Source organism: Muntiacus reevesi, chromosome 2 (assembly GCF_963930625.1).
Source record: "Muntiacus reevesi chromosome 2, mMunRee1.1, whole genome shotgun sequence".
In the NCBI taxonomy this organism is placed as follows: Eukaryota; Metazoa; Chordata; class Mammalia; order Artiodactyla; family Cervidae; genus Muntiacus; species Muntiacus reevesi.
In genome coordinates this window covers 257,874,767-257,901,782 of record NC_089250.1, presented here as the reverse complement: position 1 = coordinate 257,901,782, position 27,016 = coordinate 257,874,767, and the positions used below count along the sequence as shown (strand labels likewise).

The window sequence follows — 27,016 nt, the reverse complement described above, 5'->3', positions numbered from 1 at the left end:
AAGAGAGGGAACAGGTGCGCGGCGCGTCCCGCCTCTCTCAACAGGTGAATCAACGCAGTTGAGTCTCTGTTCTCGTGATTCACACTCTGCTCGGCGTGACCGAAGCAGGAGAGGGCCGGACCGCGATCCCCGGTCTTCTACTGCCCTCCCGGCGGGCTGGTCACTTGGTTCCAACCCTCTGGGCCGGAGCGCACCTGGGTCAGCCCACTTCCGGGGAGGGAGGTGGGGGAGCCCCTCCCCGCCGCCCACCCCCTAGCCCTGCCCTCCGCTCTCACCCTGTGTACCTGGGCCGATCCATTCCCCGGAGCCACGGGGGGGTGGAGTGGCTCGCAGAGCCACAGTGGGACAAGCAAGTTTCTCCCCGCAAGCTGGACGCGTGCTCTTCATCCACGAGGTTTCCTCTAGTTAAAATCCTAGAATAGGGTAGAGTGGGCTTGGAATGGAGACAAGGAGCGGAAGCGCGAAGAGGAGGAGCAGGCACCCCTCCCAGTCTTGGTGGGCGCCGCGCCCCCTACCCTCCCGGTACCAGGGAGGGGACGCGCGGGCACGGCGCGCCCAGACGGCAGCGATGGCGCCTTTGGCCCGCCAGTTCTCCGGGGGACCGGAGTCCTGCCCGCGTGCCCTGAGCTGGGGCGCGGTCGTCTGCGTGTGGCTTTTTCTGAGCACCTTGTGCACAGGTACGGAGCGCGGGGCCCCTGGTGCTGCGGGACGCCGGGAGGGCGCTCTAGAAGGGCGATGCCTGGAGTTCCACAGCGCCCCGGAGGCAGGAGAACTGGGGGAGGGGGAGCGCAGAGACTAAGACCTCCTGATCCCCAAGGTCTCCGGAGATCCCCTGTGCGCCAGAGGGAGAGGAATTCTCTGTTCTTGCCTGAGAGCGCGCCCCCGCCCTTGTTCAGAGATAACAGGAAGTGAAACTCCCGGGACAGCGAACCCGGGAGCCGCAGGGAGAATGGGACCCTTTGTGGGGTAAGGGTGAAGGACCACCCGATCACTGAGAAAGGCGGGGATGAGGACTCGGTAGCAGGTCGGGATTTCTGAGTCTTGGGGTAACAGGGAGAAGGCACTTGATGGCTGGATCGGACGATTCCTAGGGGGTGAGATCAAGAAGCAGCGCCCAGGCGTCGTGTGGGTGCGGTATTGAAAATTCCCCACTCCCTAACCCAGTCGTGTCGTAAGAATATCTGCGTAAGAGTCAGGCGAAACGGACTCATGAACTAACTTGGAAACCATCTTCTGCTGGATCTGATGTTTGTTTGGGCAGGGGTTTCAGGGGGACTTTTATCTTTCAGCAAGCACTTTTGTTGCAGGAAGGGGGACCCCTTCCAGGGCCCGAAACTGGGCTCTTGTCTAACTCGGAAATTAATTGTCCGAGGAACACATGTGCTGGCAAAGCAAGAGATTTTATTGGGAAAGGGCACCCGGGTGGAGAGCAGGAGGGTAGGGGAACCCAGGAGCACTGCTCTGCCGCATGGCTCGAAGTCTTGGGTTTTATGGTGATGGGATTCGTTTCCGGGTAGTCTTTGGCCAATCATTCCAATTCAGAGTCTTTCCTGGTGGCGCACGCATCGCTCAGTCAAGATGGATGCTAGCAAGAAGGATTCTGGGAAGTGGACCTACAGGCAGTGTCTCCTCTTGACCTTTTCAGAACTCTTCCTGCTGGTGGTGGCTTACTAGTTCCGTATTCCTTATCAGGATCTCCTGTCATAAAACAACTCATTCAAATGGTTACTATGGGGCCTGGCCAGGGTGGGCGGTTTCAATCAGTGTGCTTCCCCTAACACTTCTGGCATATTCATTTGCAATGGATTTGGGTAGGGCAAGGTGAAAGGCTGGTGGTGACATAACTGGGGATTTAGATACTATATGGCGAAGCAACCCAAACAACTCCAGAATCCCCCGGCCCTCCCCGCCCCAATTCACAAAACCTGGAGTAACTTGGAACACTTGGTTTTTGAAAAGGGGGGCCTCGAGCACCGTGGGCTTTTGGGGGACCATTTGGGCTTGTCTGTACAGGCCACAGACCCTTTCCATGAGAGGGTAGCCAAGGGAAGAGGGGACTGGAAGCAGTTCAGAGGCTGCACTCTGGTTAGAGGAATGGTCAGAATGTTCCAAGGAATCAGGCTGTGTGACCTTGAGGTGGCCACTTTAACCCCTGGGTCTCTTAATGGGCATGATTATCAGCGCTGCCTTGGGGATTAAGGAACAGTGTGTGCCTGGCACTCTCTAAAATCGCACACTTGTAAATGTCCTGATAAGTGACAAGTGATGTGGCTCCTTCCTGCTGAGGTACTTGCTTGCGCTCACAGTGGTCCCTCTGCTGACTCTTTTCTTGTCCTCAGGCCCCACCAGTGCCATCCAGGTGACTGTGTCAGACCCCTACCACGTGGTGAACCTATTCCAACCCGTGACCCTGCCCTGCACCTACCAGTCGACCGCGACCACCACAGTGCCCATCGTGATCTGGAAGTATAAGTCTTTCTGCCGGGACCGCATCGCTGATGCCTTCTCTCCTGCCAGTGTTGATAACCAGCTCAACGCCCAGCTGGCAGCTGGTAACCCAGGGTACAACCCCTACGTGGAGTGCCAGGACAGTGCACGCACCGTCAGGGTTGTGGCCGTCAAGCAGGGCAATGCCGTGACCCTGGGAGACTACTATCAGGGCCGAAGGATCACCATCACAGGAAGTACGTGGGATTGGATGGGGTGGGCCTGAGTGGTGGTGTAGGCTCCCTCTGAGAGGTTCATCAGCATAGGTGTCTGAAAGCACTGGCCAAGGGATGGATTCTTCCTTCTACCCATCCACCCATCCCTTTATTTAACAGCAAAGATTTATCAAGCACCTAATGCATACCAAGTACCACTTGAGGCCCTGGAAATACAGCAGTAAACAAAATTATCAAAGGCCTTCCCTCCTGGAGCTTGAATTCCAATGAGACAGACAAATAAGGCAAACCCAAGCCTGACAGGCTATGGTTCATGGTGTCAAAATAGAGTCGGACACGGCTTAGCAAATAAACAACACTAATAAACACGTACTTTCAAGTGCTTAAAGGTAAAGAAAAGTGGGTAGTGGAGAGGGGCGGGGGTTCTGTAATAATACTTGTAATATCAGCAACAATAAGTAAAATTTATATAAGTACCAGGGGCTTGCCTGGTGGCTCAGTGGTAAAGAATCCACCTGCAATGCAGGAGCTACAGCAGACGTGGGTTCAATCCCTGGCTCAGGAAGATCTCCTGGAGGAGGGCATGGCAACCCATTCCAGTATTGCCTGGAGAATCCCTTGGACAGGGGAGCCTGGCGGGCTACAGTCCATAGGTCACAGAGAGCAGGACGCGAGTTAGCACACACGCACGCGTATAACTGATAACCTATAAAAGGCCTCCTGTGTGCCAGGCTCTAATCCAGGTTGATGTGAATTAGCTCATTCAGATGGTAATAATGGAGTAAGTAGCTTCTGTTTCTGTCACTTTACAAAGACCCAGAGAGTTAAAATGACTTGCATAGGGTCACACAGCTAGTGGCATTATAAGTCAGCCCTTTGGGGCCTAGTCTCCAAGCTAATAACCCCTCTGCTTGCCCAGAAAGGTCAGCAAAGAACCCACCTGGAGGAGGGAACAGGAGTGAACCAAAGTAGTGACGGATATTAATGGAGAAAGCTTACATCTTGCCAGGTGCTTTATGCCCATTTTATACTCAGGACAACTGAGTGACAGAGAGATCAAATAGTTCATCTTGGTGCTCACACAGTCAAGGGCTAGCACTGGGATTTGAACCTAGCCCTTGTCCTTCATCGTCATGCTACCTGCTCATAGGAGGTGCTTCTTGGGACCAGGTTAGGGGTGGGGAAGTCATTCATTCATCCATCCATTCCCTTGGCCTTTATTGGGCATCTTCTAAGCAGCAGAGGCTATGGTAGTTGCTGGGGCTAGAGAGGTTATCAGGACAGGTGATCCCTGCCTCAAGGAGGTGATGCTTCCGTGGGATGAAATAGCAACAAATAAGCAGCAAAAGAGTAACAAGATTTTACAAGGTGCCGCAGAGTGCTCCGAAGAAAACCCACCTGGGTGATATGTGATCATGACTCAAGACTGTGGTGTATATAATTTGACGAGGAACTGGACTGGGCCCTACAGAATCAAGGGGGCAGAGAGGAGGGTGACGGGCAACAGCAGGCAAGGGATGGATGATAAGTGTTTTAATCATGGGCATGGGGGCAGAGGAGGGAAGGGGGCACCCCTTTGCAGACCCCACGGAACCAGGCCTCAGAGCACACCCCTTCTGTCTCTGTCTGGACCATGGGCAGCAACCCAGCCTCTCAGTCTTGTTTTCGGGAGGGACTAGCCCTGCCGGCCCTGAATTTCCTTGGGCAGCTGTTTCTGTGGATAATAGACTTTCGGTGGGGGGGGGGGGGGGGGGGTTCAGCCTGTATAGGCTCCTACCCCATAATCCAGGGGCTTCTCCAGCCTGGATCAGGTGTGACCGTACAGCACTGTCAGGACAACTCCCCTACTGAGAGTGCCCTTGAAGGCTGGCTGGAATCATGTCCCCTTTGCTGAGTCCGTCATTGGAGTGACCTTCGGGCTCCATCTGGGGCAGATTCTTCCTGTTTCAGAGGCCCACAGGTCCTGGGTTTTCAAGTTGTCTTGACCTGGGCCTGGGTTTGATACAGGCCATGATTTATAAACATCCATTGTGTATATGTCCCTTCAGGAAGCCCAGTAGCCACGGGAGTTTCCTCCATTTCAGCTTTGAGGATGGAGAAAAGCAGAGTTGCCTTCGCTGTTCCTAGGCTCACCAGCAACCCAGGTTTTAAAAGTGAAAGTCGTCCTGGGGAAGCCAGAGTGGTGTGCCTCCGCTTGGGTGGTTCCGCTTCCACTTCCATTCTTCAGCGCCTGGATCGGTGCCCTATATCTACCTCTTCAGGCTGCTTGGGAACCGTGTGCACCCCCACTTAGTAACGCTGGACCTGAGAGCTTGTGGGCCCTCTGAGATCACGAGGGCCGCCTCTGCTGTGTGCGGATGAGGAACCCGAGGCCCAGGGAGGTGGAGGGAGGCCCAGCCCCTGTGCCCAGCTGCAGACCTGGCATTTTCTCCCTCTATCTAAAACAATTCGAGCAATGCCCAGCCCAGGTGATGTCAGGCCCAGACCCAGACGGGGAACAGGGTGCGGCCGGGAGGAAGGAGGTGAACTCAGGCCTTAGAACGGATCAAAAGAAGCCGGAAAGCCATGTTTCTCGTGAGTTTTGAAAACATCATATAGGCCAAACAAAACGCATTGAGGCCCAGATCCGGCCCACAGGACCAGATTTCAGCTTCAGGCCTAGGAGCTCTTGGAGGGGTCAGGGGCTGCCTTCAAGCCCCACTCCAGCTTTGGGCAGGGCCCTGGTCTAGGGTTCTGGTTTTAGAGAGGTGCGTTCAGAGTCTGATTCAAAGATACAAGTGGACAAAACGATGGGCCGAGAGGGTGTTACAGAGAATTCAGAGGATTTGGGAGAATGTAGGTTAGGGTTTTAGGATGATTCCATTAAAGAATATATACAAAGGGACCTAAGACATAGTGAAACATCAGGAACTGGGGGCTGGATGCTTGACCATAAAGGAGAGCATCAGTGCCCAAGGTCACCCTGCCTTCCTGTCACTTTAAACTCAGTCGCCACCTCCACGACAGAGGCACTTCCTGGCTGAGTTCTGTGCTGCTTATCACCATCTGAAGCACAATATGTTTAAAATTTTTATTTGTCTCTCTTTCCAGTTAGAAGCTTGAGCCCTGTCTGGGCGGGGATTCCTAGCTGTCCTCTAGAGCAGTGGTTCTCAAACATGTGGGTCTTAGGGTCACTTTACACACTTACTGAGGTCTTCAAAGAACTTTGTTCTCACAGCTAGAACATTGAGAAATTAAAAAAAATTTTTTAATGATGATCATAAAGTATGCATGCTGACCTCAGCCGCTTCACGTGCTGTGCGATGTGTCCGACTCTTTGCAACCCTCTGGACTGTAGCCCACCAGGCTCCTCTGTCTGTGGGGTTCTCCAGGCTCCTCTGTCTGTGGGGTTCTCCACCTACTGGAGTGGGTTCCCATGCCCTCCTCCAGGGGATCTTCCTGACTCAAGGATGGAACTCATATCTCTTGTCTCCTGCGTTGGCAGGTGGGTTCTTTACCACTCGCGCCACCTGGGAAGCCCTCATAAACTATAGATTGGTCTAAATAACATCCTTTTATGAAAAGGTAACCATATTTCCCCAACAAAAAACTTTAATGAAAATGTATGGCGTTGCTTTTATATTTTTGCACGTCTCCTTACAGTCTGGCTGCATAGAAGCTGGATTCTCAAAGCAGCTTCTGCATTCAGTATATTGTGATAACACATGCTTGTAATCTGTGTTCCCAGGTGAGAAATCAGGAGTGGGTTGCCTTTTCCTTCGTCAGGGGATCTACCCGACGCAGGGTTCGAACCTTTATCTCCTGCACTGGCAGGCGAATTCTTGATTGCTAAGCCACGGGGTGCCCTTGTAATGGTGGCGATAGGCACTGGAAGGAGGTTTTACTATGGATGTGAGGTCTTCTTTCCAAAGAAGGAAGAAGGCTCTGGTTCTTTCACTCCTGGGTGCTGCAGTGAGGCACACACAGTGGCTGCCCTCTGAGCCGTCCTGGGGAAGGGCTGGCGGTCCGTGGGGCAGGTGGTGGGTAGGTCCCCGGGAACCAGAGCAGCTGGGGAGAAAGGCTGTGAGGATGCTCTGTGAGGGTGTCTCTGGCCTGTTCCTACCTCCAGTGCTCCACAGGCCCAAGGTGGAGTTGCCCAGCGGACCCCACCCTGCAGAATGGCTGAGGGATTTAACTAATTAGGGCCTGAGGAGTAGAGGGGAAACCGGATGTGGGGAAAGACTTTCATTATTGCGGTCATTAACAGGCTCCTTGCCTGGGGCTGTGTCACGGGGAGCGTCCCCAGCCCTGGGCCTTGACCTGGAATGTGTGGACTGATAGCTGGATGGAGGAGGGAACCGGTCTAAGTCTCTGCCTCACACCCCCGCCTTCTGCTGGGTGCAGGAGTCTCCTGCTTCCTGGAATCTGGCCTGTTTATCTGCCTCCTTACACTGGGTCTGCCCTAGGCTCCGCAGTGGGTCATGTCAGGGGGTTGACTTTTGTTCTGAGAGGTGGGATGGGGAGGGGAGGGGAAGGGGATGGGGGGTGTGTGGAGCCCATAGCTGAGTGGGGTCAGACCATCCCAGCCCACCATCCCCGTTTTCGCCACAGCTGTAGAGCTCATCAGTAATTTCCGCAGACTGCTCTTTTCTCCAAGACAGGCAAGATAACAGTCCCACCTCACAGACTGAAGTTCCCCTTGTGACGGGTTTAGAACAGAGCCTGAGAGGTGTCAGGCCCTCAGGATGAGGGATTGAATCCCCCGCCCCCGCCCCGGCCCCCTTCCCCTGAGTCGCCCCTCCTGCGCAGGGCCCTCACTCACCTGTCTGCCCCTGATGCAGATGCTGACCTGACCTTCGACCAGACAGCTTGGGGGGACAGCGGCGTGTACTACTGCTCCGTGGTCTCTGCCCAGGACCTCCAGGGGAACAACGAGGCCTATGCAGAGCTCATCGTCCTGGGTGAGTCTGGGTCCTGAGGGACAGGTCGGGGATGGGCCTCTCCTGCTACTTCTGTGTGTCCGCCCTCTGCCCTCCTGCCCTCTCTCTGGGCTCTGTCGCCTGCTTCGCTCTCCCCTCACAGCACCACCAGTCACTTGGGCTTCTCTGTACCCTGCACCCCAGACAGGGACCCCCTCCCCCACCCTGCAACATTTCAAATAAGCCAGAGCCAAACCAAGAGTGGAGAGGAATGGGACCTCTGTCCCTTCCTGGTCTCAGTTTTTAAAAGCACAGAAGTGGTCAGAGTGATGGGCATTGAGCCCGGAGGGGTGATGGTGCGTGTAATCAAGAGGCCGCTTCAGCTCTGCCCCCTCCCCAACCTAAGGCACATCTCACCCCGAGGTCCCTCTGCCCTGCTGGGATGGTGCTGTGTGGCTTGCATAGTTAGTGCTCCCCTCAAGCAAGCCCTCCCCCCATGTGCCCAGGAGTGGGCTGGGATACCCGCCAGCAGCCCCTGTCCTGCTGTGAGGCCCCCCTGCCCCGTGTGGAAGGGATGCTGCTGTTAGCCAGATGCTCTGTTCTCGGTTGACACATATAGTCAGTCCCATGTGGCACGTGCTATATGTGACATGCTGTCGGGCCACACATTGCCATCATCGCACGCATGATACAAGGTGGCACATGTGAGAACGAGCCCACATGATGCGGATACGCCCCAGGGTGCTCAGATCACGTGACGAGAGTTCACGTCTGGGTGACAGAATGCATGCACCCAGGGCCCACAGAACTCGTGCGTGTTCTTCAATAAAATACATAGTCTCAGCTCGTCTCAAAATTTAGTCTCAGGATCCAGTTGCACTGAGATTACTGAGGATTTCAAAGAACGTTTAAGTTTTTGTTGGTTACATTTACAGTTGCTTAACATTATTATACAGAGAAGGCAATGGCTCCACTCCAGTAACTCTTGCCTGGAAAATCCCATGGATGAAGGAGCCTGCTGGGCTGCAATCCATGATGTCGCTAAGAGTTGGATACAACTGAGCGACTTCACTTTCACTTTTCACTTTCATGCTCTGGAGAAGGAAATGGCAACCCACTCCAATGTCTTGCCTTGAGAATCCTAGGGACAGCAGAGCCTGGTGGGCTGCCATCTGTGGGGTCGCACAGAGTCAAACACGACTGAGGTGAGTTAGCAGCAGCAGCAGCAACATATTAGAAATTGAAACTGGCACACAAGTTTTACCATCAGAGCGATTGACATCATCACATGTGGTGGAGCCTCAGGAAAGCTCTGCTGTATCTCTATTGAAGGAGAGTAAAAAGGGCAGTGGCTTAGTTATCAGGAACATTGCTTGACCTCCGGGATGGGACCACACTTTGAGAACCACGTTCTACCTGCTGGACTCCCCTCCAGGTGGCAGGCAGCATGGGGTGCTGATGTACGGCTCAGGCGTGCTAGGAAGGATTGAAGGCGGGAGGAGAAGGGGACAACAGAGGATGAGATGGTTAGAAGACATCATCAACTCAATGGACTTGAGTTTGGGTAAACTCTGGGAGTTGGTGATGGACAGGAAGGCCCAGCGTGCTATGGTTCATGGCGTTGCAAGGAATCAGACATGACTGAGCAAGTGAACTGAAGTGATCTAAGCCATAGTCAGCTCCCGGTCTTGGTTTTGCTGACTGTATAGAGCTTCTCCATCTTTGACTGCAAAGAATATAATCAATCTGATTTTGGTATTGACCATCTGGTGATGCCATGTGTAGAGTTGTCTCTTATGTTGTTGGAAGAGGGTGTTTGCTATGATCATTGCGTTCTCTTGGCAAAATTATATGAACCTTTGCCTTGCTTCATTCTGTACTCCAAGGCCAAATTTCCCTGTTACTCCAGGTGTTTCTTGACTTCCTACTTTTGCATTCCAGGCCCCTGTAATGAAAAGGATATCTTTTTTGGGTGTTAGTTCTAAAAGGTCTTATAGGTCTTCATAGAATCATTCAACTTCAACTTGTTCAGCATTACTGGTTGGAGCATAGACTTGGATTACCATGATATTGAATGGTTTGCCTTGGAAACAAACAGAGATCATTCTGTCATTTTTGAGATTGCGCCCAAGTACTGCATTTCAGACTCTTTTTTGACTATGACGACTACTCCATTTCTTCTAAGGGATTTTTGCCCACAGTAGTAGACATGATGGTCATCTGAGTTAAATTCACCCATTCCAGTCCATTTTAATTTGCTGATTCCTAAAATGTCGACATTCACTCTTGCCATTTCCTGTTTGATCACTTCCAGTTTGCCTTGATTCACGGACGTAACATTCCAGGTTCTTACGCAATATTGCTCTTTATAGCATGAGACCTTGCTTCCATCACCAGTCACATTCACAACAGGGTGCTGTTTTTCCTTTGGCTCCGTCTCTTCATTCTTTCTGGAGTTATTTCTCCACTGATCTCCAGTAGCACGTTGGGCACCTACCGACCTGGGAAGTTCATCTTTCAGTGTCCTATCTGTTTGCCTTTTCATACTGTTCATGGGGTTCTCAAGGCAAGGATACTGAAGTGGTTTACCATTCCCTCCTCCAGTGGACCACATTTTGTCAGAACTCTCCACCATGACCCGTCCGTCTTGGGTGGCCCCACACGCATGGCTCATAGTTTCATTGAGTTAGACAAGGCTGTGGTCCATGTGATCAGACTGGTTAGTCTTCTGTGATTGTGATTTCTGTCTGTCTGCCCTCTGATGCCTTTACTCAGCGCCGACCGTCTTCCTGGGGTTGCTGTGATCTTGGACGTGAGCTGTCTCCTCTCGGCCCCTTGCCCCTCCAGTGCCGCACAGCCGCCACTCGCCGCTCCAGCGCCCTCGTTCTTACTCTGTCCTCACATGGTCCTCCTTCCGTCTGTGTTGTTTGTGTCTTAATCTTCTCTTCTTATGAGGTGTGTGTGCGTGTGTGCGTGCATACTCATCTGCTTCAGTCCTGTCCAACTCTTTGCGACCCTATGGACTGCTGCCTGCCAGGCTCCTCTGTCTTTGGGATTCTCCAGGCAAGAATTCTGGAGTGGATTGCCATGCCCTCCTCCAGGGGATCTTCCAGACCCAGGGACTGAACCTGTGTCTCTTTCCTCTCCTGCCTTGGCAGGAAAGTTCTTTGCCACTAGCACCACCGGGGAAGCCACCTTCTTAAAATGACACCACTCATATTGGATTAAGGCCCACCCTAACAACTGCATTTAAACCTAATTACCTTGGACTTCCCTGGTGAAATCAAGTCCCTGGGGACTTCTCTGGTGGTTAAGAAGCCACCTACCAGTGCAGGGAACGTGGGTTTGATTTCTGGGCCAGGAAGATTCCTTCTACGTGCCCCAGGACAACTAAGCCAGCCCGTGTATCACCACTACTGAGGCTGTACTCTGGAGCCCTTGAACCACAACTACTAAGCCCATTCTCTGCAGCTGCTGAAACCAGGGCACCCTAGTGTCTGTGCTCTGAACAGGAGAAGCCACCATAATGGGAAGCCCATGCATCGCAACTGGAGAGGAGAACCTGCTTACCGCAACTAGAGAAAGCCCGTGTGCAGCAACCAAGACCCAGCACAGCCAATCAATAAATAGATTGTTGTTAAATAAATAAACCTAAGTACCTCTTTAAAGGCTCTATCTCCAAATAAAACGCATTCTAAGGTATTGGGGTTAGGGATTCCAAATACGAATCGGAGAAGACACGATTCCGCTCGTCAAAGTCTCTCTCTGTCCTTCTCCCTACTTTGTTTTCCTTCAAAGCACCTGCCTTGACCTGATGTTGTATTCGTCATTTACTTGTTACCATCTGTTTTTCCCCCAGGTAAAGGTAATATTGCTCAGCAAATATTCCACATGGTCCCCTACATTTCTCAGGCCCTCTACAGTTAGGTGGAGCTGTGTGATTCATTTTTCATGGCCTGCAGACAGAAGTAATGTAGATCCCTCCCAGGTCAAAGTGTTTAAGTGCCAGTGTGTTACTCACTTCCCTCTCTTCCCATTCCATAGCAGCTAATGATGCTGCAGATGGTGCAGCCTCCATTGGCCATGGTATTTGAAGCAACTGTGTGGAGTGGAATTCTCTACCAACCCACACTGGACATATAGGATGAGCAAAAAAAAAAAAAAGTGTTAAGCCACTGAGATCCCAGAATTGTTCTGTTACACAGCATGTCTAAACTTATCCCAGTTAATACCTTCTTCACTAGAATGTAAGCTCCAAGAGGCCAGGGACTTAGCCTGAATCCTTAGTGCCTGTTGCAAGATGAGTAAGCAATACTTATTTATGGAATAAATGGATATGCCAGGCACAAGAACGTGAAGTTGCTGAGCATGGATTATTCTAATAAAAGATGAATCAAGAAATGAAAAACTGATCCCAGAGCCTGGGACTGAAACCACTTGGCCACATTCCTACTAATTAACCACCATCTAAGTAATCCAGACCCAGCTGTTCCAAGAATTTGACATCAATAATCTCTTGAAAGCTTTATAACAAGCGCAGTTTGTGATGGAAAATTCTAAAGGTTACACTTTGCTAATCCTGGAGAACAAATTCTCATGGTCTTAAGCCAATCATAGAACTTTTCTTTCCTCTCAGAGACAGATTTGGATCTGTACATGGGACCTAATTCTAGCCAACAGAACTTGAGGAGATCTGACGGGAGGATTTGGGGAATGGCATTAACTTTATGAAATGAAAAGACCCCTGCTCCTTGGAAGGAAAGCTATGACAAACCTAGGCAGCATATTAGAAAGTGGATACATCACTTTTTCAACAAAGATCTGTCTAGTCAAGGCTATGGTTTTTCCAGTGGTCATGTATGGATGTGAGAGTTGGACTATAAAGAAATCTGAGCACCAAAGAATTGATGCTTTTGAACTGTGGTGTTGGAGAAGACTCTTGAGAGTCCCTTGGACTGCAAAGAGATCAAACCAGTTAATCCTAAAGAAATCAACCCTGGATATTCATTGGAAGGACTGATGCTGAAGCTCCAATAGTTTGGCCGTATGATGCAAAGAGCCGACTCGTTGGAAAAGACCTTGATGCTGGGAATGATTGAGGGCAGGAGGAGATGGGGATGACAGAGGATGAGATGGTTGGATAACATCACCAACTCAATGGACATGAGTTTGAACAAATCCCAGGAGATAGTGAAGAACAGGGATGCCTGGTATGCTGCAATTCATGGGGTCACAGAGAGTTGGACACGACTTCGTGACTGAATAACAACAACAACATTAACTTTATGATTGGCAACCCACTCCAGTATTCTTGCCTGGAGAATCCCATGGACAGAGGAGCCTGGCAGGCTAGGCTACAGTCCCTAGGGTCACAGAGTCAGACACGACTGAAGTGACGTAGCACAGCATAGCACACGAAAGAACACTCCTGGTGGTAGACATTGCTGATGGCCATTTACTAAATGTGTCCTGGACATAGCAGAATTTCGTTTCCTGTGTTGGGAAATGCTGGTGCCATGTAATCATTTCTGGCCAATGGTCTGTGAGCGAATGACATGTGTCACTGAAGGCTAGAGCATTTAATTACGGGTATGAAATAGTACAGAGCTATCTTTTTTCCTCCTCTGGCATAAAACTGGAGATGTTTGCGATGGCTGTTGCTCAATCATCCTGTGTGCCCAAGTGATTATAATGTCAACTCACAAGGGACATAGAGCATGAATGAGAAGTAAACTTGTGTGATTGTAAGTCATTGAGATTTGGGTGAAGTATTATAATAGCAAATAGCCTATCTGGAGTGATAACAAATTATAATCACGAGTGGGGTGCTGATGTAATAAAAAATAAAAACACATGACATTGGCTTAGATACTAAGCAAAGGGAGCAAGAAAACTTATTTGAAACCAGAAGGATAGAGAGATACTTTGGGAAGCAGATAACATACTTATTGATACGTGCAGCTTTAGGGGAAGCAGTTGAAATGCAGGACACTAGAAGTGAATGTTGACCAAAGTTGGCCCCAAATTGGGAAGACCTTTGAGAGGCAAACTCCAATTAGAACCTGGCTTTTGTCAAAGATAAAAATCAAGGATTAGTACCAATTAAATCATTATTAACCATTGTTGTGTTGAACTTCCTTCATAGCTCAGTTGGTAAAGAATCCACCTGCAGTGCAGGAGACCCTGGTTCGATTCCTGGGTCAGGAAGATCCACTGGAGAAGGGATAGGCTACCCATTCCAATATTCTTGGGCTTCCCTTTTGGCTCAACTGGTAAAGAATCCACCTGCAGTGAGGGAGACCTGGGTTTGATCACTAGGTTGGAAAGATCCCCTGGAGAATGGAAAGTCTACCCACTCCAGTATTCTGGCCTGGAGAATTCCATCGACTGTATAGTCCATGGGGTCTCAAAGAGTTGGACACAGTTGAGCGACTTTTGCTTTCACTTTTCACTTTCAACCATTGTTACTATCTGTAAATAAATTGAGGTACTCCCAGGAAACATGTAGGATAGTCTGAGGTAGACAAAATGGGTTAGAATCTGGCTTTCGCTGGATGCCTGATAGAGTCTAAGTTACATGCGGTGAGAGATGAGGAACATCCTGAACAGAACACATGGAGTTGACTGGAGGCTTGTAAGAATTCTTAGGTCCCACACTTTGGGACACAGAAAATAGGCTGAGAAACTCATGTGCCAAGGAGGGCACGTCTTCCAGCGCCACCTGAGATGTACCCGAGGAGGATAATGGAAAAGGGGATAACTCCTGGAGAGTGAAGACATAAGCCACAGTGAACAAAGATTTGGGAAGTTCCCCACCCTCAAGGAGCTGTGGGTGCATGCTCAGTCGCTTCAGTCATGTCCGACTCTTTGCAACCCCTTGGACTGTAGCCCGCCAGGTTCCTCTGTCCATGGGATTCTTCAGGCAAGAATACTGGAGTGGGTTGCCATGTCCTCCTTCCGGGGATCTTCCCCACCCAGGGATCAAACTGATGTCTCCTGCATTTCAGACAGATTCTTTACTGCTGAGCCACCAGGGAAGCCCCTCAAGGAACTGATTTGGTGCTAATTAAGGAACCCTCCCAATTTACGAAACAGGAAACCAGTGATTTCTCAATTATGCATTTTGACCCATTCCATCTTTGTCTATTGAGTGAGTAGGTGAAGGATAAATAATTTGACTTTTTAGTTCACTTGTTTTGACATAGGTTCACTCATGTTTCCTGCCCAGCTTTTGTGGTCATTTTAGTTTTTGACCCTAAGGTATTTGATGACGTGAACTGAATTGGAGTCCTGGAAGTGCAGTGGGTCAGGGTCCATTCCACTGCCCAGGGATGATGCCTGAGTTCTGTGGGTGACTTCACAATGTCGCCGTGGTTCCCAGCTTCCTTCTGTAGTCTGTATGTAGATAGCCATGCTGACCATCTTGTGGCTGCTTAGCCTTTTTCTCCCTGTTCTGTGTGCCCAGCTATTAGTCACCTGTGCCTATAAGAGTCTCTGCCAGCAGGCCCTGCTCTCGGGCAATGATGTTGTCCTGCAGTGTGACCATCTCAAGGCATCCTGGTACTTTTCTTCCTTTCAGGGGGAAGATCCCTTTTTGGTCTCCTCACTGCCTAACATAAAGAAACTGCCTGGGGGCAGCCTCCAACTGAACAAACCTCAGCCCTCCCAGACAGGCCTCTATCGCTGTGAGGACAATAACACAGCCCTTGTGGTAGAATATGAGATAGATTTCCAAGATATCACCACGCTACATATTACCCACAAAGGACTAGGCCAAAACCATCTGCAGAATCAGAGCCTGAGTTTGGGTAGACAGGAGATCATCTTCACCCACTGGGAGCCCTGGCAGGACTGTAACCGCTGTGGGGTGCCAGGTGAACGCAAACGCCTGGGGTACTGCTACATCCAAGAGTCCCTGGAAAGCCCGATGCCCTGCTGGCTCTATCTGGGAGATGTGAGGCTGTGGTCCAGCCGCTTGAGGCCTGAGATGCAGGTGGAAGCCTGCCTTGTACCCTGCAACCAGAGTAAGGAGATCGTCCAGCCGTTCTTCACCTTTGACATTTCCAAGTTGGGCCAGTCAACCAACAACATGCAGCTCACCTGCCCCTTGGCGTCCATCTACAGGTGACTGGACCCAGGCGTCAGCCCTGCCTTTGACCCCCACCCAGGCTTTGTTTCCTGTGTTCACCTCGGCCAGGGCTTACACTCCAGTAGAAAAGCAGGGTCTGTCTTCCAGCCCATAAGCCTTCAAGGTCAATCTGTGCAGGAAGGGATCTCTTCACTGGCTTTTTCAGATGTTCACTCAGCAAGAATCCCCAACTGCGACTTCTGAGCCACATCCTAGGCAGGTGATGTTGGGGACACAGTGGTGACCAACAAAGACCTCATCCCTGCCCTCATAGGCACCTGTTATTCATGGGTAGACCAAATACGAAACCTAGAAACCAAGACATTCTGGCCCATGCTCATGCCAACATAGACTTTACTGTGATTTCTGTCTCCTCACTAGACTCTGACTGATACAATTTGTCTATCCATCCTCGCACCAATGCTACAGTAACTTAATTATTATACCTTTATAATAAGCCATGATATTAGTAGTATAGATTTTTCAGCTTTGTTCTTCAAGATTGTCTTGGTTATTCTTTACTTTTTATAAAAAAAAAAGTTGAAATCAGCTTGTGGTTTCCATCCAAAAGACGTCTTTTTTTTTTTAATTGGCACATCATTGAATCCAAAGATAAAATCAATATATTACAATACTTAGTCTTCCAATCCGTGAACATTGTAAACACTTCCATTATTTAGGCTTTCTTTTATTTCTCTCAATAACAAGTAGTTACTAATGTAGAGGTTTTACATGTATTTTATTATATCTGTTCCTTGTATTTGATTTGTTCATGCAAGTTGCATCTTTTGCATTTCATTTTCTAATTACTTGTATATAAAAATATATTTGGCATTGCTTGGTTAGTTTCCTGTGATTGTGGTTTTCATTCTGTCTGCCCTCTGATTGATGAGGATAAGAGGCTTGTGAAAGCCTCCTGGTGGGAAGGACTGAGTGAAAGTCACTCAGTCCTGTCTGACTCTTTTTGACCCAGTGGAATGGGAGGGACTGGCTGTGGGTGAAACTGGGTCTGGCTCTGGTGGGCAGGGCCATGCTCAGTAAATCTTTAACCCAATTTTCTGCTGATAGGTGGGACTGTGTTCCCTTCTCTGGCCAAACTATGGTGGGGTGATGGCAGTAATAGCTACCTTCTTCAAAAGGATTTATGCCAGCATGCCGCAGCTCCCAGGACTGTTGTAGTCAGTGCCCCTGACCCTGTGGCAGGCCACTGTCAACCCACACCTCCGCCAGAGACTCCTGGACATTCATTCACAGGCAGGTCTGGCTCAGTCTCTTTTGGGGTCTCTGCTCCTTTCTCCTGGGTCCTGGTGTGCATGAGGTTTTGTTGTGCTCTCTAAGGGTCTGCTTCCCTGGGGGTTCTGAGTCCTTTTCCAGATCCCCAGGTTGAGAAATACGTTGTGGAACCTAGAACTTTTGCAACAGTGTGAGAACTTCTTTGATATAAATGTTCTCCAGTTTGTGGGCTGTCTGCTTGGTGGCTGTACAGTGGCACTAATGGCAACCTCCTCCAAGAGGACTTATGCTACACGCCATGCCTCCCAGGTCTGCTGCAGCCAGAGCCCCTGTCCCAGCGGCAGGTCACTGCTGACCCATGCCTCAGCACGGGACACTCAAACACTCAACGGCAGGTCTGGCTCAGTCTCTCGTGGGGGTCACTGCCCCTTTCCCTTGGTCCTGGCATGCACGAGGTTTTGTTTGTCTAAATCAATGAAACTATGAGCCGTGCCATGTAGGGCCACCCGAGACGGACGGGTCATGGTGGAAAGTTCTGACAAAATGTGGTCCATTGGAGAAGGGAATGGCAAACCACTTCCGTGTTCTTGCCTTGAGAACCCCATGAACACTATGAAAAGGCAAAAAGATATGACACTAAAAGATGAACTCTCCAGGTCAGTAGGTGCCCAATATACTACTGGGAAAGAGCAGAGAAATAGCGCCAGAAGGAATGAAGGGGCTGAGCCAAAGCAGGAACGATACCTAGTTGTGGATGTGGCTCGTGGTGAAAAGTAAAATCTGATGCTGTAAGAACAGTATTGCATAGGAACCTGGAATGTTAAGTCCATGAATCAAGGTAAATTGGAAGTAGTCAAGCAGGAGATGGCAAGAGTGAACACTGATATTTTAGAAATTAGTGAACTAAAATGGGCTGGGATGGGCAAATTTAATTCAGATGACCATTACATACTGTGGGCAAGAATTCCTTAGAAGAAATGGAGTAGCCCTCATAGTCAACAAAAGAGTCCAAAATGCAGTACTTGGATGCAGTCTCGAAAATGACAGAATGATCTCTGTTTCCAAGGCAAACCATTCAGTATTACAGTAATCCAAGTCTATGCCTCAACCACTAATGCCAAAGAAGCTGAAGTTGAATGGTTCTATAAAGACCTACAAGGCCTTCTAGAACTAATACCCAAAAAAGATGTCCTTTTCATCATTGGGACTGGAATGCAAAAGTAGGAAGTCAAGAGATAACCTGGAGTGACAGGCAAGTTTGGCCTTGGAGTACAAAATGAAGCAGGGCAAAGGCTAATAGAGTTTTGCCAAGAGAATGCTTTGGTCATAGCAAACACCCTCTTCCAACAACACAAGAGAAAACTCTACACATGGACATCACCAGATGGTCAATACCGAAATCAGATTGATTATATTCTTTGCAATCAAAGATGGAGAACCTGTATACAGTCAGAAAAACCAAGACTGGGAACTGACTGTGGCTCAGATCATGAACTCCTTATTGCAAAATTCAGACTTAAATTGAAGAAAGTAGGGAAAACCACTAGGCCATTAAGATATGACCTAAATCAAGTCCCTTATGATTATACAGTGGAAGTAACAAATAGATTCAGGGGATTAGGTCTGATAGACAGAGTGCCTAAAGAACTGTGGACGGAAGTTTGTCACGTTGTACAGGAGACAGTGATCAAAACCATCCCCAAGAAAAAGAAACTCAAAAAGGCAAAATGACTGTCTGAGGAGGCCTTACAAATAGCTGAGAAAAGAAAAGAAAAGCAAAAGACAAAGGAGAAAAGGAAAGACATACCCCTTTGAATGCAGACTTCCAAAGAATAGCAAGGAGAGATAAGAAAGGCTTCCTAAGGGAACAGTGCAAAGAAATAGAGGAAAATAGTAGGATGGGAAAGACTAGAGATCTCAAGAAAATTAGAGATACCAAGGGAACATTTCATGCAAAGATGGGTCCAATAAAGGACAGAAATGATATCGACCTAACAGAAGCAGAAGATATTAAGAAGAGGTGGCAAGAATACACAGAAGAACTATACAAAAGAGAACTTAATGGCCTAGATAACCATGATGGTGTGATCACTCACCTAGAGCCAGACATCCTGGAATGCGAAGTCAAGTGGGCCTTAGGAAGCATCATTATGAACAAAGCTAGTGGATGTGATGGAATTCCAGTTGAGCTATTTCAAATCCTGAAAATGATGCTGTGAAAGTGCTGCACTCAATATGCCAGCAAATATGGAAAACTTGGCAGTGGCCACAGGACTGGAAAAGGTCAGTTTTCATTCCAATCCCAAGGAAAGGCAATGCCAAAGAATGTTCAAACTACCGCAGAATTGCACTCATCTCACACGCTAGCGAAGTAATGCTCAAAATTCTCCAAACCAGGTTTCAACAGTATGTGAACTGAGAACTTTCAGATGTACAAGCTAGATTTAGAAAAGGCAGAGGAACCAGAGATCAAATTGCCAACATCTGTTGGATCAAAGAAAAAGCAAGAGAGTTCCAGAAAAACATTTACCTCTGCTTCATTGACTACGCTAAAGCCTTTGACTGTGTGGATCACAACAAACTGGAAAATTCTTAAAGAAATGAGATAGCAGACCACCTTACCTGCCACCTGAGAAACCTATATGCAAATCAAGAAGCAACAGTTAGAACCGGACATGGAACAATGGACTGGTTCCAAACTGGGAAAGGAGTACATCAAGGCTGTATATTGTCACCCTGTTTATTTAACTTATATGCAGAGTGCATCATGCAAAATGCTCGGCTGGTTGAAGCACAAGCTGGAATCAAAATTGCTGGGAGAAATATCAATAACCTCAGATATGCAGATGACACCACCCTTATGGCAGAAAGCAAGGAGGAACTAAAGAGCCTCTTGAAGAAAGTGAAAGAGGAGAGTGAAAAATCTTAAGCTTAAAACTCAACATTCAAAAAACTAAAATCATGGCATCCAGTTTAATCATTTCATGGGGAAACAATGGAAACGGTGAAAGGCTTTATTTTCATGGGCTCCAAACTCACTGCAGATGGTGACTGCGGCCATGAAATTAAAAGACGCTTGCTCCTTGGAAGGAAAGCTATGACCAACCTAGACAGCATATTAAAAAGCAAAGACATCACTTTGCCAACAAAGAAATCTTCTAGTCAAAGATACGGTTTTTCCAGTAGTCATGTATGGATGTAACAGTTGGACCATAAGGAAGGCTGAGCGCCAAAGAATTGATGCTTTTGAGCTGTGGTGATAGAGAAGACTCTTGAGAGTCCCTTGAATTGCAAGGAAATCAATCCTGAATATTCATTGGAAGGACTGATGCTGAAGTTGAGGCTCCAATACTTTGGCCACCTGATGCAAAGAGCTGACTAATTAGAAAAGACCCTGATGCTGGGAAAGATTGAAGTCAGGAGAAGGGGACAACAGAGGACAAGATATTTGGAGGGCATCACTGACTCGATGGACATATGTTTGAGCAAGCTCCGGGAGTTGGTGATGGACAGGGAAGCCCGGCATACTGTTGTCCATGGGGTTGCAAATGGTCGGACATGACTGAGCGACTGAACTGAACTGAACTGATCATCATCATTCAAGGATTCCACACTTGTGAATTCACCTACTCGCTAAAATTTGTTTGTAACCCCCAAGTTGGTACCCACAGTCATATTCATTTGCAGACATGCACAGAGTGGCAAGAAAATTGAGTCACCCAACAATGCACATTCCCAGCCAAGGCCACACAAGGTGACACTCTGCCTTCTGGTTTCAGTTCCCGGACTGTGTTAGCAAGTATGGTCCTCTTCATGGTCTATTTAGTGCCATGTTTTTGGCATTTTTGTGTTTCTATTGGTGATTTTGATTTTCAATATTTATTTTTGGCTGAGGAGTTTAGGAAAGAATCTGGGAAAGGGGCCACCAAGAAAAAAATATATTTGTTTAAAATGAGTTGAGTCTTGCAGATATCTGTGGGAGGACCAGCATGTGCAACGATCCTAAGGCAGGGGCTATTTGCTTGCCTGGTATATTCAGGGGACAGTCAGGAGACCAGCATGGCTGGAGCAGTTGAGTGGGGAAGGGTAGGAGGTCAGAAGGGAACCAGAGAGGATTTATTCACCTCTCCATTCTCAGCAGTCAAAAGTGTGCCCAGAATATACTAGTAGGCATTGAGCTTAGTCACTTAGTCATGTCTGACTCTTTGCAACCCCATGGACTGTAGCTTGCCAGGCTCCTCTGTCCATGAGATTTTCCAGGCTAGAATACTGGAGTGGGTTGCCATTCCCTTATCCAGGGGATCTTCCCAACCCAGAGACTGAACCCAGGTCTCTTGCATTACAGGCAAATTCTTTACTGCCTGAGCCACCAGGGAAGACCCTGAACAAAGTCCATGTGTTCAGAAAAAAAATGTGTTGAATGTTCATATGTGTCAGTTTAACACCAAAATAGGGAGTTGATAGAGAAAATCCTGAATAGACAAGTTGTGTCCTTCTACCCCAGCACGTGGAAGGCTTGGAAGAGAAATGAAATAGGATTACTAACTTGTCACAGGACAAATGTGGGAATTGTGACCTCACACCCCACGGGGGTGGACTACAGTTCTTCCTGCCGTCAGGGCTGAAGCCTGAGGTCCGTGGATGACCTCACAATGTCTAGGGTGGGGCCCGGCCCACTTCCACAGCCCCAGTCCACCATGCTGACCACCTTGTGGCTGTTGCTTTGCTTTGCTCTCCCGGTCCAGGAGTCGTCCTTTTCTATCAGCTGTCCTAATCGCAAGCACTGTCAACTGGCCCTGCTCTCAAACAATGATATCATCCTGCAGTGCAATGCCCCTGGGGCACAGTGGCAGTTCTTCTTGCCACTCAAGACCACCTGGGTCAGCAATTCCACTACTAATATCAACATGGAAATAATGCCCAATGGCAGCCTCTTCATTACAAATCCACTACCCTACCATACAGGCTTTTATCACTGCAACGACAAGGATGGCAAGAAAGTGGTGCAGTATGAAATTGACTTCCAGGATGTCGTCAGCCTACATATTACACACAAAGATTTGAACCAAAAGCCCCTGCAGAATGAGAGCCTGAGTCTGGGGAGCAAGGAGCTCATCTTCACCCACTGGGAGCCCTGGCAGGACTGTAACCGCTGTGGGGTGCCAGGGGAACGCAAACGCCTGGGGTACTGCTACATCCAAGAGTCCCCGGAAAACCCGATGCCCTGCTGGCTCTATCTGGGAGATGTAAAGCTGTGGTCCAGCCGCTTGAGGCCTGAGATGCAGGTGGAAACCTGCCACATCCCATGTACACTCATAGATATGAAATATATCATTTTTGACAACTTCCAGCTTAGAAACAAAATGGGATCTGCGTGGCTCACCTGCCCCTTAGGATCTATCTACAGGTGACGGAATCAGTACCAGCCCTGCCCTTGGCCCCATCTGCGCAGAGAGGGAGGGATTCTCTGTCACTAATCAGCACCGCAGTCTCTCTCCTTGGGCTTCTTTGGATATTCCTCTTGGTGTCCACTGAGCCACACACAGACAGAATGAGGACAGCTAGTACCCAGGGAGCACTCGGCTGACTCTAGGCCCAGTCTGCACGGGGTGGTGCTGTGGATGTGGTGGTCATCAGGTAGCTGCACATCTGGTTCTTGCTGCTGCTGCTGCTTGCGCTGGTCCTTAGGAAGCCCCTAGGCCAGGCGGGGAGATGGACCAGGGTGTCAGGGTTGGAATGGGAGAAGTTCAGGCAACTGATGGAGCTGTGAGGCAGGTAGCTCAGGAAGCTGTGAGACTCTTGAGTCCTCAAGCTCATGTGGGATGATCATCAAGCCTAGGATGAGAAGATGGATGCCTATCATGACCTGTGTCCCTGGGAGCTCCCATTCTTGTTCTGTCTTCCCGCCTCGTGGTAGTAGTTGAGTCACTAAGTCGTGTTCGACTCTGCAACTCCATGGACTGTAGCCCACCAGGCTCCTCTGTTCAAGGGATTTCCCAGGCAAGGATATTGCAGTGGGTTGCCATTCCTTCTGAAGGGTTCCTGCCTGGAGCCCCTGGGAAATCTTTCCCTCCACGTTTTTCCCTGCCCACCTGCTTGACTGGTGGCTCGGATGGTAAAATAGCAGCATACAGTGCGGGAGACCTGGGTTTGATCCCAGGGTGGGGAAGAGACCCTGGAGAAGGGAATGGCTACACACTCCAGTATTCTTGCCTGGAGGATTCCATGGACTGAGGAGCCTGGCGGGCTACAATCCATGGGGTTGCAAAGTCAGACATGACTGAGCAACTACCTGCCACTACCCCAACAATAAGAACTGCAACCACTCACAGTGCAGCGCTTACCCTATAAGCTGGTCCCTAGGCAAACATTCTTCTTAAACCACATCCTCTGCCATTCTTCTTCCCTCACCCAGGGAGCTGTGAACTCCAAGAAGGCTCATTCATAGATGAGGAAACTACAGCTCAGAGGAATGCCTGGGGGAATCCATGGTGAGAGGTGGCAGCACAGACCTTATGACACATACTTGTCCATGTCCCTTGCCCTTCTCCCCCACTGGCCAGTGGCAACCCTTTCCTTGCAAGTTGGGAGCCTGAGCAACCTCTTGAGGGCTCTACAACTACCGGCACTGTGGAATCTGGCTTCATTGCCTCCACCTGGTTTTCTTTCCTTTGGTCATCCCAGTTGTGACTTCTGTTGTTATTGTCCAGTCACTAAGTTATGTCCAACTCTTTGCGACCCCATGATTTGCAGCACACCAGGCGTCCCTGTCCTTCACCATCTCCCGGAGTTTGCTCAAGCTCATGTTCATCAAGTCGGTGATGCCATCTAACCATCTCATCCTCTGTCACCCCATTCTCCTCCTGCCTTCAATCTTTCCCAGCATCAGAGTCTTTTCCAGTGAGTTGTCTCTAAGGTGGCCAAAGTATTGGAGCTTCAGCTTCAGCATCAGTCTTTCCAATGAATATTCAGAGTTGATTTCCTTTAGGATTGACTGGTTTTATCTCTTTGCTGTCCAAAGGACTTTCAAGAGTCTTCTCCAGCACCACAGTTCAAAAGCATCAATTCTTCAGTGCTCAGTCTTATTTATGGTCCAACTCTCACATCCCATACATGACTACTGGAAGAACCCTAGCTTTGACTATACAGACCTTTGTTGGTAAAGTTATGTCTCTTTTTTAATATTCTGTCTAGGTTTGTCATAGCTTTTCTTCCAAGGAGCAAGTGTCTTTTAAATTCATGGCTGCAGTCACCGCCCTCAGTAATTTGGAGCTCAAGAAAATAAAATCTGTCACCGCTTCCACTTTTTCCCCTTCTATTTGCCATGAAGTGATAGGACCAGATGCCATGATCTTAGTTTTTTTAATGCTGAGTTTTATGCCAACTTTTTCTTTCTCTTTTTCTCTCCTCATATCTTTTTGTCTCCCTTTCTCCTTTCTTCCTCCTCCTTGAAGTATAAAAGTAACACCTGCTTCCTTTAAAAAAAAAAAAAAGCCCACAATTCAGAAATGTGAACGTGCATGTGACTCCTCCTTCCATCTAGATCCGCACACCTATTCCATGTCCTTTGCCAAGTAAGGGGCACCTGGGTGCCCATCACAGGGAACATGAAAAGAGAGGTCACTGAGGCTTCAAGAATTGCTATGTCTCCAGGGAGCTGAGGGGAAGGGCATTTCATATGAGGTTACTGTCCCGGCCTCTGCCACTTTCCTGCTGTGTGACTTTAGCCTGTGGCCTCTCTGGGCCTCAGTTTCCCCATCTGTAGAATATGGGTTGTATTCGTTTGCTACGACCACGGTAACAAAACACCACCAACCAGGTGGCTTCAACCAACAGGGAATTCTTCTCTTTCAGTTCTGCAGACAGATCAAGCTGTCAGCAGGGCCACATACCCTCTGAGAGGCTGGATGGGACCCTTCCTCGCCTCTTTCTGGCATCTGGGGGTGGCCGCAGTCCTTGGCCTGCCTTGACTTGTGACTGCACCCACAGCGGCTGCCTCTGTCACCAACTGGGGTTCTCCCCATGTGTCTCGTGTGTCTGCCTCTTCTCTCTTCTTACATGGATACAGGTTATACTGGTGGATTTAAGGCCCACCTGACTCCCATTCTGGTGGCTCAAATGGCAGAAAATCTGCCTGCAATGCAGGAGACCTCGGTGGGGAAGATCCCTTGGAGAAGGGAATGGCTATGCACTCCAATGGGGCCTGGAGAATTCCATGGCCAGAGGTGCCTGGCAGGCTACAGTCCATAGAGTCGCAGAGTTGGACACGACTGAGTGACTTTCCTTTTCACGACGCCCATCTGACCTCATCTGAGCTAATTACAACTGCAACAACTCTATTTTCAAATAAAGTCACATTCTGAGGTTCCAGTTAGGACATGAATTTGGGGAGTACAGAGGTCTTGGGGGACTTGGCCTCGGGGTCATTATGATCCCTAAGAGAGCAAATGCCGGTAAAGACATTTATGACAGGGTCCCACACACTAATAGGTGTTACTATAGCTTTTATGATCTTTCACCTTGTCTTTATTGTCTGTTGCTTGTCCCTTTTGTTTCCCAGCCACGATGGGTATGTCATATCCCTGATTCATGTGTTCACTGATCATGTTTTTCACTGAGCATTTATAAACCAAACATCTAAACTCTAGGCATCAGAGAGGCAATGAAGAACAAAACCAAAAAAGATACCTAGTCTCATGCAGCGATAAACCAATGACATGAATGAAACACACAGTATTTCATTTTTTAAAAAATTGTAGTATAATTGCTTTTACAAGGTTAAGAACCCAGCATTTTAGTAGGCGATAAAGGAGGGAGAGTGAGAGTGGGGGAGGTGAAAGTTTAAATAAGGAGAGCAGAGAAAGCATTCCTGAGAAGGTGCCATTCAGCCAAGGCTGAGAGGAGGTGAGAGAGCTGTGTGCGTTGAGGGAGAGCATTCCAAGCTGAGTGCAAAGACCCCAAGGCAGGACTGTGCCCAGCCATTGGAGGAGCCCCTAGGAGGTGTGGCTGGGCAGAGTGAATGAGAGAGAGCAGAGGAAATAGGGTCAGGCTGGTAAAGAGGTACACACACAATTAGGGAGTGTCTTGCTAATTCCTCTAAATAACCCTCTGAGGTCACTGCAATCATGACACTCTCAGATTTCAGATGAAGAAACAGAGATAGAGGCATTTAGTTAAGTGGTCCTGGGGAAGTAAGGGGCTGGGCTCTGAGAGCTCCCACCCATCCTCCCCCACCTTCCCCTTGTCCTTTGCTGCATAGCTCTCCTTGGAGGGGGCTGCTCTGTTTGCTGTTCCCAGGGAGAAGGGTGCTGCCATCTCTACCTCCTTTCAGACATCGGTCCACCCTCCCCCTCTCTGGGGTTTTGCAACTGACCTTGTCATCCTTCGCAGGCCCGTATTCTGGGAAGCGAACAACCTCTCCCTGACCTGGAAGGACCAGCTCTCCGGCAAGAGCATCAGCACCATCATGGACACCTCCAACGGCGGCAGCTGGCTGCAGGTCTTCCAGCCGGCCACTTACAGGTGCTTCGTGCAGCAAGAGCTCACGGCTCAATTCAACTCCCAGAGCAACGTGGATCCACTGAGGTTTCTAAGCCCAGGAAAGTCTGAACAACAACCAGAGGCAAAGGAGACCCGGAAAGAAAAAGACAGCTCTGTCCTTAAGGGGCTGGGCGTGATGATGCTCGTGGGCACGGTCTTGACTCTGCTGGGGTGTCTCCTCAAACAATTTCGCTTTTCCCGGAGATGGAAGAGAAACAAGATGTTGTTGGTGAAATAAAGTCAGCCCTTTGGGTCGTGGAGACCTGGTCTCCTGTGCCTTCGTTGCTCCACGCATCCTGCTGCCCTGGGCTCACCCACACCTCACTCTGAATGTGTGTGGACCAAAACAGACACGGGGCCGCAGCTAAGGGCAACTGACCTCTCCCCGGTCCAAGTCCTGCTCTGTTAACTCATTCATAATCCCCGTGCCACAGGTGAGGAAACAGGCTAGATTTCCTATCTGGTCGCCTGGGGTGGGGGTTGGGGGACACCAGTTCAAACCCAGGTGGCCTGTCTGAAGCCTTGTGGTCCTCACAGGGAGGAAGGAAGGGCTG

At 49.1% G+C, this 27,016-nt stretch overlaps 2 protein-coding genes across 3 annotated transcripts; both read left to right on the top strand.

The window, feature by feature from the left end:
• The first annotated feature begins 313 nt into the window (after positions 1–313).
• On the top strand, positions 314–26,482 carry LOC136161255 (lipolysis-stimulated lipoprotein receptor-like). 2 transcript variants are annotated; one of them, XM_065925966.1, is made up of 4 exons: positions 314–677; positions 2,340–2,684; positions 7,484–7,603; positions 15,141–15,290. In XM_065925966.1, the coding sequence occupies exons 1-4, from the start codon at positions 440–442 to the stop codon at positions 15,173–15,175; spliced, it is 738 nt and encodes a 245-aa protein (XP_065782038.1). In that variant the 5' UTR covers positions 314–439; the 3' UTR covers positions 15,176–15,290. The 2 variants fall into 2 exon arrangements, with proteins under 2 accessions (XP_065782038.1, XP_065782037.1); XM_065925965.1 differs by lacking the exon at positions 15,141–15,290 and adding an exon at positions 26,313–26,482 and having other exon boundaries at positions 321–677.
• FAM187B (family with sequence similarity 187 member B) lies at positions 21,620–23,900 on the top strand. The gene has a single exon (XM_065921111.1). It carries the CDS (start codon positions 21,620–21,622, stop codon positions 22,331–22,333), a length of 714 nt encoding a protein of 237 aa, XP_065777183.1. The 3' UTR covers positions 22,334–23,900.
• Positions 26,483–27,016: the final 534 nt, after the last annotated feature.